The 12,442-nt window shown below is 50.3% G+C and overlaps 1 protein-coding gene across 2 annotated transcripts; it reads left to right on the top strand.

Moving 5' to 3' along the window:
- Nucleotides 1-677: 677 nt before the first annotated feature.
- PCYOX1L (prenylcysteine oxidase 1 like) lies at nt 678-12,305 on the top strand. Of its 2 annotated transcripts, XM_050794020.1 has the most exons (6): nt 678-821; nt 5,249-5,455; nt 6,649-6,823; nt 8,579-8,790; nt 9,995-10,135; nt 10,616-12,305. In XM_050794020.1, the coding sequence occupies exons 1-6, from the start codon at nt 734-736 to the stop codon at nt 11,275-11,277; spliced, it is 1,485 nt and encodes a 494-aa protein (XP_050649977.1). In that variant the 5' UTR covers nt 678-733; the 3' UTR covers nt 11,278-12,305. The 2 variants fall into 2 exon arrangements, with proteins under 2 accessions (XP_050649977.1, XP_050649976.1); XM_050794019.1 differs by lacking the exon at nt 678-821 and having other exon boundaries at nt 1,390-5,455.
- The last annotated feature ends 137 nt before the right edge of the window (nt 12,306-12,442 follow it).

Below are 12,442 nucleotides of genomic sequence, written 5' to 3'. Positions count from 1 at the left end.
CTCCTTTCTGAAAAGAGAGTAGATGAAACCCTTCCCCGCCTTTTGGTTTTTAGGAAGCAGAAAGCAGAGATATTAACTATATATATAAACTGCAAACACATAAATAACAGCTGGGGAGGTCAGTATCGAAAGCATAGGGCTTGTGTCAGGGGCTTGTGTCAGCATATGAATAGGGTAGCGTCTTACCACCCTGGCCGCATGCTTGTTCAGCAATTTCCAGCACTTGGAAACACTGCAAACGGCTTCATATCCCCTATCTCCTAAGATGGTTACAACCAGCTAGAAAGGTGGAGCAGGACTCTTCGTCTGTGTTATAAAAGAGGAAACAATGAGACACGGAGAAGACATAGAGCTAATAATGTAGAGGCTGGACATAACCGAGGTCTTCAAAGCTTCAGTTTTATCTCTTTCATCCCTCTCCAGGAGCTGGGCCCTGGTCCTGATGCTGAGGACCCGAGGCGCGCACACCTGCGCCGGGCAAGAATGAACCAGCCAATAAGGAACCCGCATGCAGGGGGTTGAACGAGGAAGCTGCCAATGAGAGAGCCTATCCCGAGAGAGATGGAGCTAATGAGGGCTTCGTGCTGGAGAGGGACGGCGGCTCGGCCAATGCGGGGCTGGGTCTGGCGCGGCAGGAAGGCGGGACTGCCAGTGGGGCGTCGGGGCGGGGCGGAGAGGCGAGCGCCAACCCGCGAGCGCCCGAACCCAGCGTGCTGCCCGCTCGCCGCCCGCCATGGCCCGCGCAGCACCGCTGCTCGCCGCGCTGACCGCGCTCCTCGCCGCCGCCGCTGCTGGCGGAGATGCCCCGCCGGGCAAAATCGGTGCGGGAAGGACGCGGTGGGGTTCCCATTTGGGGAGGGCTGGCGGGTTCTCAGTTCTCAGCTAGGTGGAGGTAGAGGAGGGCAGCTGGGTGAGGGAGGGGTCCTCGGGAGAGGAGCTGGGTGGAGGAGAGGCGCCGAAGGGGACGCGGCAGGGAAGGTCCTGATGGGGCCGGGGCATGGCATGTGAAGAGGGCCACCTAGGACAGAAAAGAGGCCTAGGCAGACTGGCCGCGGATCTCACAGAGAGGTCCAGGGTCGCTGAGCATCTGTCATGGACCTAGCTGTTTGCTAGGCCCCCGGGTGACAGAGGACAGAGAGGCTGGGCGATGGCCTTCACAGAGGTTGGTTGAGGGCTCTCTGTGTAGCAGACGTGGTGCTCTAGTTCCTGCTGGGGGAAGAGCCCTCACAGTACAGGGAAGTCCGTGCTGAGCTGAGGAAGTACAGTGCATGCAGAGGAGGGGCGCTTCACCCTGTCTTTGCGGCCCCAGGGGTGCTTCCTGGAAGTAACGTGTAAGCCAAACCCCGCCTCCGCCCCCCGCCTCCCCGCCACCCAGGTGGATAGGAGACAGAACCGACAGAGACAGAACACAAGGTCTGCTGGAGATTTGCTGACAGAACGGGGAACTTTTAACAACAGTCTTTTTGTTTATTGTGCGTGTGGTTTTCCCAATACTTTATTTTGAAAATGTTCACAAGTACAGCAAGAATTTTATAGTGGTCATCTGTATACCCACCACCTACATTCTGCCATTAACTGCTACTATACTTGCTGTGTCACATAACTATCACGCACCGTTCTAGACACCCACGAATCCATCCTACATTTTGATGCATCTCCAAATAAATTGCAGACATCAGGACACCTCACTAAATACTTCATCGTGCATATCATTGACTAGAGTTTCATATGTGTTTACAGTTGCTTATTTTTCCTCCCTCAACGATTGTCATTTTAACTACATGACTCGTGAAGATTTTCAAGTCCCTCACACATAATATTCCCACAGACAGAAATACTGGGCCTCAGGGTGGGAGGACAAAGACCCTACTCCACTAGGCCACCCTCCATGCACCCCAGTTGGCAGGAGTGCCTGGAACATCTCATAGAAGCATCACAAACTTACAGGGTCCAGTGCAGTGCTAAAGCTTCTTGTGTAGCAGAACCACAGCCCAGGCATACAGGGTTAAGAAGACTGAAGCATGCCAGAAACCAGTTTGAGACTGAGAGATGAGGGCTTGCCAAGAAAAGGGAATCCTGAGGCTAGAGTAGCCAGAGAAGCCCTCATGGAGAAGGTGGAGTTTGAGCCAGGCTTTGAAGGATGTGGAAGAGTTAGGCGGGCAGTATCCATGGGTGACCATGTGTTCTCTCTCTGTCCTTAAATCATTTGAATACAGTGTGGCTAGGGGTAAGCAGAGTGTGCTGTGGGAATATGCAGGGCACTCCCCGTTTTCTTGGGAACAGGCAACAGGACAAGACATTTCTCACCATTGGGGAAGGGGCAGGACCTCCACCCAGCAGAATTGTGGCAACATGGAGCTTGGGACACTTGGCAATGCCACGCTGCCCTTTACCTTTCTAGATTTTCCTCAGCCCTCTGACGGGAGCCTCTGTTCACCTTGGTGGTTTGGACTCTACCCACAACAAGAATGCGGATTCCTGTTAGGATGGCTTAATCCTTGTGCTCCTGCAGGATCAAATCTGAGAACCCCCATGTGGCATCAGGACCCTCTAAACCCACCCATGTAGTTCCACATGCTGCCCCTCTCATGCTGATCTCTTTGCAGAGTGTGCGTGTCCTCTCACTGATAAAGCTGATTGTCCTCCAGCATCTTGCATGAAATCTTGTTTCCCCGAGAAGCCTGTGTCCCCACACCCTCTGGGGCAGAATTCACTCTTCCTCTTCAGGACTCCCTGGAACCCTGTTGCACTTCATCATGGGTTGTCCTAGCTAATTGTGTGCAGGAGTCTGTCTGCCCAATCCTTGCTGGGCTGCTGGGGGACAAAAGCCTATTGGATTTTTCTTTGTGCCCCAGGACATCTTACTGTAAATTAGAGAATGGGTGTCAGTTGTGTTAAATGAGCTGGTTCACAATGAAGTGGTGTCTTCTGCTTCCTGATCTTGGGCAGCTTCTAGGCCTTAATATCAATTTCTCTGAAAAAATGGGTAATTTGGGACTCTTTGCACATGGAGGGGATGGGAGCACAGTGGTTAAGATAAAAAGGTTATGTGCTGTCTTGGAAGTGGCTTTGTAAGTACTGAGAGAGGAAGTGGTTTATTCTTTCAACACAGAAAAAATACTTCATGAACTCTACTGTCTGCCAGGATCTGGGGACATAGTGACCATGTGCGCTCTCTCTCTGTCCTTAAATAACTTGACTACAGTACGGCTAAGCAGAGTGTGCTGTGGGAATATGCAGGAGGAACACCTGACTCCCCTCAGGTGGGACAGTGAAGCCAAGTTATAGGTGACATCTGAGGGCTGTTGAAGCCAGTGAGACACAGGGTGATGGCACTCCTATCAAAGGGAACAGCTTGGGCAAAGGCCCAGGATGGGAGAACAAAGCTATGCACCCACAATAAGAGAAGCCTAGACAGACGAGAAGGTGGCATCTTGGGAGGGTAGGGCAGGAAGTGGAATAAGTAAGCAGAGGCCAGATCATAGAGAACCTGGTGCTGTCTGAGGATTGCCTGTGACTTCCTGGCAGGAGCTGGTACTCTGTGGGTCCGAATGGGTCCAGTAAAGGACAAATTACACCAGATTTATTTCATTTTCTTTTTGGGTAAGGCCTCTGGACTGTCTGATGAGAAGAAAGTGGTGTTTCAGATACATGGTTGGCAAAAATTATAGGTAAGGTGGTAGTCCAGTTCAGTAGCTTCATAGCTAGTTTACAGTTTTCTCACAGGACTGTTTAATGATTAGTGTCAGGCCAGGCACAGTGTTTAATGCCTGTAATTCCAGAACTTTGGGAGGCCAAGGCGGGAGGATCACTTGAGCTCAGGGGTTCAAGACCAGCCTGGACAACATGGTGAAACCTCATCTCTACGAAAAATATGTTGGGCATGGTGGCAGGTGCCTGTAGTCTCAGCTGCTTGGGAGCCTGGAAGGTTTGCAGTGAGCCAATATGCCACTGCACTGCAGCCTGGGCAACAGAGCCAGATCCTATTTCAAAAAAAACAACAAGATTGATGTCTGTCCAGGCAGTGGTTTCCTAGCAGCACCTCCAAGCACTGTCCCATGAAACATTTTTGTCAGTGATTTGGATGAGAATACTGATGGCATGTAAACCAAGTTTGCAAATAACAGGAAGGCAGGAGGTACAGTAAAGACAGTGCATGATAAGACCCAAAAAAACTGAAACTTTGTAACAAGAATTCAAACTGGAGTATAGTGTCCTATAGGGTAATGAGCAATCCATCATAGGGTACATTCCAGTCTTTTTTTTTTTTTTTAAGAGGGAGTTTTGCTCTTGTTGCCCAGGCTGGAGTGTAACGGCACAATCTCGGCTCACCGTAACCTCTGCCTCCCAGGTTCAAGCGAGTCTCCTGCCTCAGCCTCCCAAGTAGCTGGGATTGCAGGCATGCGCCACCACACCCAGCTAATTTTGTATTTTTAGTAGAGACAGGGTTGGTCAGGCTGGTCTCGAACTCTCGACTTCAGGTGATCTGCCCCCGCCTCAGCCTTCCAAAGTGTTGTGATTACAGGTGTGAACCACACGTCTGGCAGATGCATTCCAGTCTTCACAAACACAGACACAGAGATGATTTAAGTGTCCAGTGGTAGGTTGGACTAGACCAGGAGTTGGTATGCTTTTTCTGTAAATGGCCAGAGAGTAAATATTTTAGGCTTTTGAGGTCATGAAGTCTCTGTTGCAGCTACTCAACTCTGCCTAAAATGAAAACAGTCATAGACAGTAATTGAAAGAGCAACATGACTGTGTTTCAATAAAACTTTAGTTTGCAAAAACAGACATCTGCCTGGATTTGGCCTGCAGGCTGTAGTTTGCCAATCCCTGGATTAAGGCATGGTTTCCAAACACTGATCACTGAACAGAACTGGTCAGTAACTTTTAACGATTCATAGTGAAATAAGAAAATTAGAAGCAAGATAGTAAGTTTTATATAAAACTAAATTTATTCTCTTTAATTGGTCATCCTGACTTTCAGTATTCTTTGCTGGTCTTTTGCTACTGAAATACCTTTTTCTTTATGAAATGAAGGTATAGTAGGCGGCGGTTTTCAGGTTTGCCTTTGCTTATTAATAGCTCTACTGACAACTCAGTCTGCAGATTTCCTTTTGGAAATGTCATAAGCCTATGAAATTTAAGCACCTGGGAACCACCAGTGCAGGAGGATACAGTGTGAACTGCAGCCTCTCACTCTCATGTTCTGTCTCTCTCCTTCCCTACCTCCCGGGCCTGCTGACAGCGGTGGTTGGGGCCGGGATCGGGGGCTCTGCCGTGGCCCATTTCCTCCAGCAACACTTTGGACCTCGGGTGCAGATCGATGTGTACGAGAAGGGAACCGTGGGTGGCCGCCTGGCCACCATCTCAGTCAACAAGCAGCACTACGAGAGCGGGGCTGCCTCCTTCCACTCCCTGAGCCTGCACATGCAGGACTTCGTCAAGCTGCTGGGTGAGTGGTCAGTCCTGGGGCTCCGGTGCCCAGTGCCCTGGGGCTGGTGACAGCACTGGGCCCTTCTCAGACTTCCCAGACCATCAAGGCCGGAAGGTCATGTGGCCTAATCTCCTCATTTTACAGATGGAGCAACAGAGACAAGAGAGGGGAAGGAACTTGCCTGAGGTTACACAGTGAGTTAGTTGCAGAGCCGGGATTAGAACTCAGCTTTGACTCGTAGGCCGGTTTCTTTCCCTGTCAATTTGCTGCCTCTAAATAATTGTGATTATATCACCTTCCACATGCTGGTGCTTGCTGGGCACCTTCTGAGTGGTAGGTAGGCATTACCTCAGATCCCCCCTACCAACCTGCAAGATGAGCATTATGTCTCCTCTTAAGGCAACTGAGGCTCAGAAAATGTATAGATTTAAGCTAAAGCCATTACAGCAAGAAAGGTGGGATTCAGACCCAGCAGCATCTGTCAAATACACATTCTGTTTGATGCAGAAACTCCACTTCTCAGAAGTGATGCTACAGGTGGTCTTACAGATGTGCACAGTAGCATAGATACCAAGTTATTCATTACAGCATTGTTTGTGATAGCAGAAGGCTGAAAGTATCCTGCCTATCCACTAGGACCTGGGGTTAAACAAATTACTGTATAACTACACAATAGGCTGTTCAGCAGTCAGAATGGGGAAGTCTTTATGCCCAGATATAGGACAATCTCCAAGACATAGTGTATTGTTAAAGTGGAGAGCAGTGTGTGTGGTATGTGGGCGTGGGGAAGGGACAAGTCATAACAGCTCTATCTGTATTTAGGAGTCCACTGCTCTGTCAAGTTGCAGAGTACAGGATGGCTGTAAGGAGCTAGGATAACTTCAGTGTGATCTCAGGGCCCAAGGCCACCATCTCAGAGCAAGCCCAGTGGCTCTCAGCCCCTGGACATTCTGGGATAAAATCTGAATTTCCCTCACTTGTGGATCCTCTTGGGGGAAAAAAATGTAAAATGTCCCATTATTTTCATTTTCATTTTTTTTATTGACTAGGTAGTCCAGACATTTTCCCGTGCGTCTGTTTACTGTTTATAAACAAGCAGCACAAATGAGCAAACCATAGTGTTTACGTTTCCTTTAATGGAGCAGTCCATTTGCGTCAAGAAGGCCCCAAGTCTTGGGGGGAACCTGAGGGGCTCCTCTGTGTCTCTGCAGGGCTGAGGCACCGGCGCGAGGTGGTGGGCAGGAGCGCCATCTTCGGTGGGGAGCATTTCGTGCTAGAGGAGACCGACTGGTACCTGCTGAACCTCTTCCGCCTCTGGTGGCACTACGGCATCAGCTTCCTGAGGCTGCAGATGTGGGTGGAGGAGGTCATGGAGAAGTTCATGAGGTAGGGCTGGCAGAGCTGTGGGGATGGCGTTCCAGGGGGACCAAGAAGAGGTGGGGGAGGAACCAGCCTGACTGTACATTGTGAAAAAGGAAAAGGTCCTTGCAGAATTGAGCCAGCACAATTCAGTGCAGGCTCAGAGCAAGCCCCTGGCGTGAGGAATGGCCGTATTTCGTCCAGTAATGGTCTCCCTAATATTGTCACACTGACACTCATTTTCTTACCCTCTACTACACTGATGCTAATAAAAGCGTGGGTTGCAAACTCAGTCACTTAACAAGAGCTGAAGTGGGATGTGAGTCATTGAATCAGCAGGTGGAAAGAGCAGAACAAGGCCCCCTCTGAAGGAGGCAGCCAGCCCTCCACGGCAGCCATCTGCAGCCAGCCGTGTACAATGCCCACCTCCTGTGGCTAGATCTACTCACTTTTCAGAAGAAGCTAGAAATCCAGAGTTGTGTGTGAAAACTTTCAGTTTTTCAACGTTTGCAACCAATTCATCTTGTAAGCCAAATGAAACACATCTGTAGGGCAGATGCAGTCTGTGGACCACTCATTTGCAAATTTTGTTGTCCTCATTTTTCCATCTAGAATAAACACCTTTCTTCACCACTCCTCCTATCCTTGGGCTCCAGCCCCCTCCCCATCACCTTTGGTCCCAGATATGGAGGGCAAGTGGTCTGTTCTCTCCCTGTTCATTCACTCACCAAGCTGTCACTTCACCTTTCCCCAAAGTCCCTCCCGAAGGTGCTCACTGCTTCCAGCCTAAGCTGCAGGGGCTGCTCCCCGGACCCCATCACTGTCTGCCTCCCTTCAGTGTCAGACACTCAAGTGTGCCATGTGCCCTCCTTCCCTGGTTCCTGGCATTTCTCCACTCCCTTCCCATTCTGTAACTCTGCTGTTCATAGCACTTCTTCCTTATATTCTCCAGATGTCACCCGAAGCTTATTTCCGTACCTCTCTTTCTGATGTTTTTCTCCCTTGTCAATTATATCCAGACCAATAATGTTGACTTCTGCGTTTTATGGGAGATGACTTCTCCCTCTCAGCCCTAGTTTCCTCTTCACTTCCAGACCCACATTTCTACTTTCTGGACACTCCATCTGGTGTCCTGTTGATAACCAAACTCAACATATTTACAAAAGAAGCCCTAGAATGGGCAACAATTCAAAGGCCTGCCAGTCAGGAAATTCATCAGTGGTTCCAATCCATGCTAGTGAGATTGCATGACTGATAGAGCGACAGGACATGAGCCTGGGGGTGAGTGGGAGCCCTGTCAGATCAAGCCAGAAGAGAGGACAGGCTGGACTGGCAGAGAAGGTGACAGTGTCGGCATGAAGTTGCAATGTGCCATCGGGTCCTAGAAGCTGTGGCACAGCCGATGCTGTTGGAGAAGGAGATGTGTCAGCAGGGGTGGGCCGTAGCCCACAGCCTGGCAGTCCCAGCTGGGTGAAGAAAGGGTTATGAACTATGACCTCAGGCAGGGAGTGGCTCAGAGCAGTGATACAGTTGTTATGCAGCATAGCCGTGATGTAAAGCCAGGCCTAGAAGGATTCCATACCTCCACACTCCCTTTAGGTGGGGCAGGCCTGCCACAGTCAGAGAACAGGTGCCAGGGAACATAACCAGCCTTCTCTCCCACTGCTCCATGTAGAGGAAGTCATGGGTTCCTGGTGGGCCTCCCAGGCACTGTGACCCAGGGGCAGGTGGTCAGGCAGAAAGCCTTCCTGCACAAGGACTCCAGTTCTATGTGTCTTCTAGGATCTATAAGTACCAGGCCCATGGCTATGCCTTCTCGGGTGTGGAAGAGCTGCTCTACTCGCTGGGGGAGTCCACCTTTGTCAACATGACCCAGCACTCTGTGGCCGAGTCCCTGCTGCAGGTGGGCGTCACGCAGCGCTTTATTGATGATGTCGTTTCCGCTGTCCTGCGGGCCAGCTATGGCCAGTCAGCAGCGATGCCCGCCTTTGCAGGTGAGCGTCCAGCCCTTGACCTACCCACCTGCTCCTCCTCCACCCAAGGTGCTCACAATGGACGGGGGATCCCCATGATAACCTCGCCTTTATCCAGCTCATTACAGTTACGTAGGCACTGTGCTACCCCATCCTATCTGATTCTGGCACTGGCCGTGAATTGGCAGGAGATAGTATCACCCCACTTCACAGACAGTGAAAGCAGGGCTCAGATCACAGGTCCAGTGTGTTTCTACCACTCCCAATTGCCTCAATCCTTTGCATGCGTGTAAATGTTAGAGCTGAGATAATGCTCTGCTCTCTACACTTTGGTTTCAAGAACTGCCGTGTTGAGAGGCCTTTGAGCCACTGTTAGAGCACCTCCTCTTCCCAGCTCTTCATGGGGGTGGCTGGGCCTGTGTGTAGCTCACTGTCTGCTAGCACACACCACAAGAGTGGAGAACTCAGGCTTCACAAGAGCAGGAATCCTTGTCTGTTGTTCCCTGATATGTCGCAAACACAGAACAGTGCCTAAGTCATACTAGGCACTCAGGATATTTTTGTTAAATGGATGCAAAGGTTTACAATAACAAGCACCTCCCTTGTACCCTCGATACTGTTCATCTGGCTCTGTACATGCTGGCTCCTTCTCAGCCTTCAGGCCCTGCCTCAGTGTCCCCTCAATGTGGCTTCTCTGCTCACTCTTTCAGTATCTTGTGTGTCTCCTTCACAGCATTTTTGTGTAGAGATATATAGAATTCACATACCACATAATTCACCCATTTAAATGGCACAATTCAGTGGTGTTTAGCACGTTCGGAGTTCTGAAACCATCACCACAGTCAATTTTAGGACATTTTTATCATCCCAAAAAGAAACCTCTTGCCCTTTAGCCCTCAATTCCCCAACACCCCCCAGCCTCCCAGCCCTGGGCAGCTACGGATCTGCTTTCTGTTTCTGTGGATTTGCCTAGTCTGGGCATTCTGCATAGAATAGACCTCACAATATGTGGTCTGTGGGAGCTGGCTTTCATTGAGCACAGTGTCTTCCCCGCATAGCGCTATGCACTTCGTTGTACTTGCTCGTATGTTTGCCATCTCCCCACACCCATGGTTGGGAGAGTTTTGCTCTGGCAGGGAGGCACCGTCGAATAGTACTGGACTCCCCAGCCCTCCTGCCCCATGGCCCTGACAACCTATCAGCACCCCCTTCCCGCTTTGCCCAGGAGCCATGTCACTAGCCGGGGCCCAAGGCAGCCTGTGGTCTGTGGAAGGAGGCAATAAGCTGGTTTGTTCCGGTTTGCTGAAGCTCACCAAGGCCAATGTGATCCATGCCACAGTGACCTCCGTGACCCTGCACAGCACAGGTGAGTAGCCAGGGCAGGAGCGGGCAGGTGTGCCATTCCCAGCGAGTGGACAGACACTTGTGCCTCCTTTGTACCTCAGCTCTGGTCTGTGATCCCCCTGGGGAGTATGTCCGAAAAAGCATTGAGAAGCCCCAACCTGGCCAGGTGACACTAGAGGGTGCTGTTTTCCCAATTCAAATGTCAGAGCCAGAAAACTGAGACTTCTATCAACCCAGCCTTTTTCTGTTGACCAATGAGGACTTTGAATGATAACCTTGCCCAAGCCTCCCAGCTGGCCAGCGGCAGAAGCAGAGCGGAAACTGAGTCTCCTGACTCCATGCCCCTTGCTTCCTCTGTAGCCGCATCAGCATGGAGAGGCCAGGACCCACCATCTAGACAGCCCTGCTGCACCCGGAGTAGAACCTCAATGCTGGGCCCCAGTAGGGAGTTCAGTGGGTAGAAGCCAAAGGAAAGTTGACTTTTGTGCTCTTTTGTTTCCAGAGGGGAAAGCCCTGTACCAGGTGGCGTATGAGAATGAGGTAGGCAACAGCTCTGACTTCTATGACATCGTGGTCATTGCCACCCCCCTGCACCTGGACAACAGCAGCAGCAACTTAACGTTTGCAGGCTTCCACCCGCCCATTGATGACCTGCAGGGCTCTTTCCAGCCCACCGTCGTCTCCTTGGTCCACGGCTACCTCAACTCTTCCTACTTCGGTTTCCCAGACCCTAAGCTTTTCCCATTTGCGAACATCCTTACCACAGATTTCCCCAGCTTCTTCTGCACTCTGGACAACATGTGCCCTGTCAACATCTCTGCCAGCTTCCGGCGAAAGCAGCCCCAGGAGGCAGCTGTTTGGCGAGTCCAGTCCCCTAAGCCACTCTTTCGGACCCAGCTAAAGACCCTCTTCCGTTCCTATTACTCAGTACAGACAGCTGAGTGGCAGGCCCATCCCCTCTATGGCTCCCGCCCCACGCTCCCGAGGTTCGCCCTCCATGACCAGCTCTTCTACCTCAATGCCCTGGAGTGGGCGGCCAGCTCCGTGGAGGTGATGGCCGTGGCTGCCAAGAATGTGGCCTTGCTGGCTTACAACCGCTGGTACCAGGACCTAGACAAGATTGATCAAAAAGATTTGATGCACAAGGTCAAGACTGAACTGTGAGGGCTCTGGGGAGAGCCTGGGAACTTTCATCCCCCACTGAAAATGGATCACACCCCACAGCAGCCCAGGACTGAATAAGCCATGCTCGCCCACCAGGCCTCTTTCTGACCCCTCGTGTATCAAGTGTCTTTTCCCTCCAGTGTGGGTCCAGGTGGCCTACTGTCTGCCTATCTGAAGGGTCCACACGGTGGCTGCTGCTTTTTTTTAGGGGGAAAGTAAGAAAAGGGAAGGAAATCCAAGCCAGTATATTTGTTTTATTTATTTCTTTTTAAGAAGAAAAAAGTTCGTCTTCACAAGGTGCTTCAGACTTGGTTTTTTAGCTAGAAACCAGAAGACTGCGGGAGGGAACGTAAGGCAGAGAACTGTGAGTCTAATTTTATTACTGTTTTTTTCACTACCTACTCCCACAATGGACAGTCAGTTGAGGCAAACTACAATAAAACATTTACAACCAGATGGTTACAAATAAAGTAGAAGGGAAGATCAGAAAACCTAAGAAATGATCATAGCTCCTGTTTACTGTGGACTTGCTAGATTTGAGGTACCTAGTTCAGAACTCACTAGTCACCATCTCAAAGCCTGTCAACATCACTGCATATTGGAGGAGATGACTCTGGTAGGACCCAAGGAAGAGACATGTGCCTGAATAGTCGTCACTGTATTTCCAAGCTTCCTGGCAACCAGTGGGAAAAGAGAAACATGCGAGGCTGTAGGAAGAGGGAAGCTTTTCCTTTTCACCTACAGGAATTAACCATTCTCTTCCTTATGCAAAGATTGAGGAATGCAACAATATAAAGAAGACAAGTCCCCAGATGGGTAGGGAGCAGTCATATCTCACCCCTAGATGTTCATTCCAGCAGAAGAAAAAGAAAAGAAGGTGTTGGGGTAGGATTCTTCAGAGATTACCCTGGTACTTTCTCATCAGACACTAGCTTGAAGTAAGAGGAGAATTATGCTTTGCTTTGCTTTTTCTACAAACCCTTAAAAATCACTTGTTTTAGAAAAGAAAGTAAAAGCCCTTTTCATTCCTTTTGGACCTCTTCTTTTCTGTAACGGAAGAGCTAAGTCTTAGGTGTCCAGGGACCAACCACTACATTAGTATCTCCTGGGGAAGGGGAGGGAGCCTTGAGAAAGATGCAGATGCCGAAGTCCTACCAGACTTGCT

This window comes from Macaca thibetana, chromosome 6 (assembly GCF_024542745.1).
Source record: "Macaca thibetana thibetana isolate TM-01 chromosome 6, ASM2454274v1, whole genome shotgun sequence".
Lineage (NCBI taxonomy): Eukaryota > Metazoa > Chordata > Mammalia > Primates > Cercopithecidae > Macaca > Macaca thibetana.
Note: the sequence above shows the minus strand (reverse complement) of the source record. Positions and strands in the feature narration are given on the sequence as shown.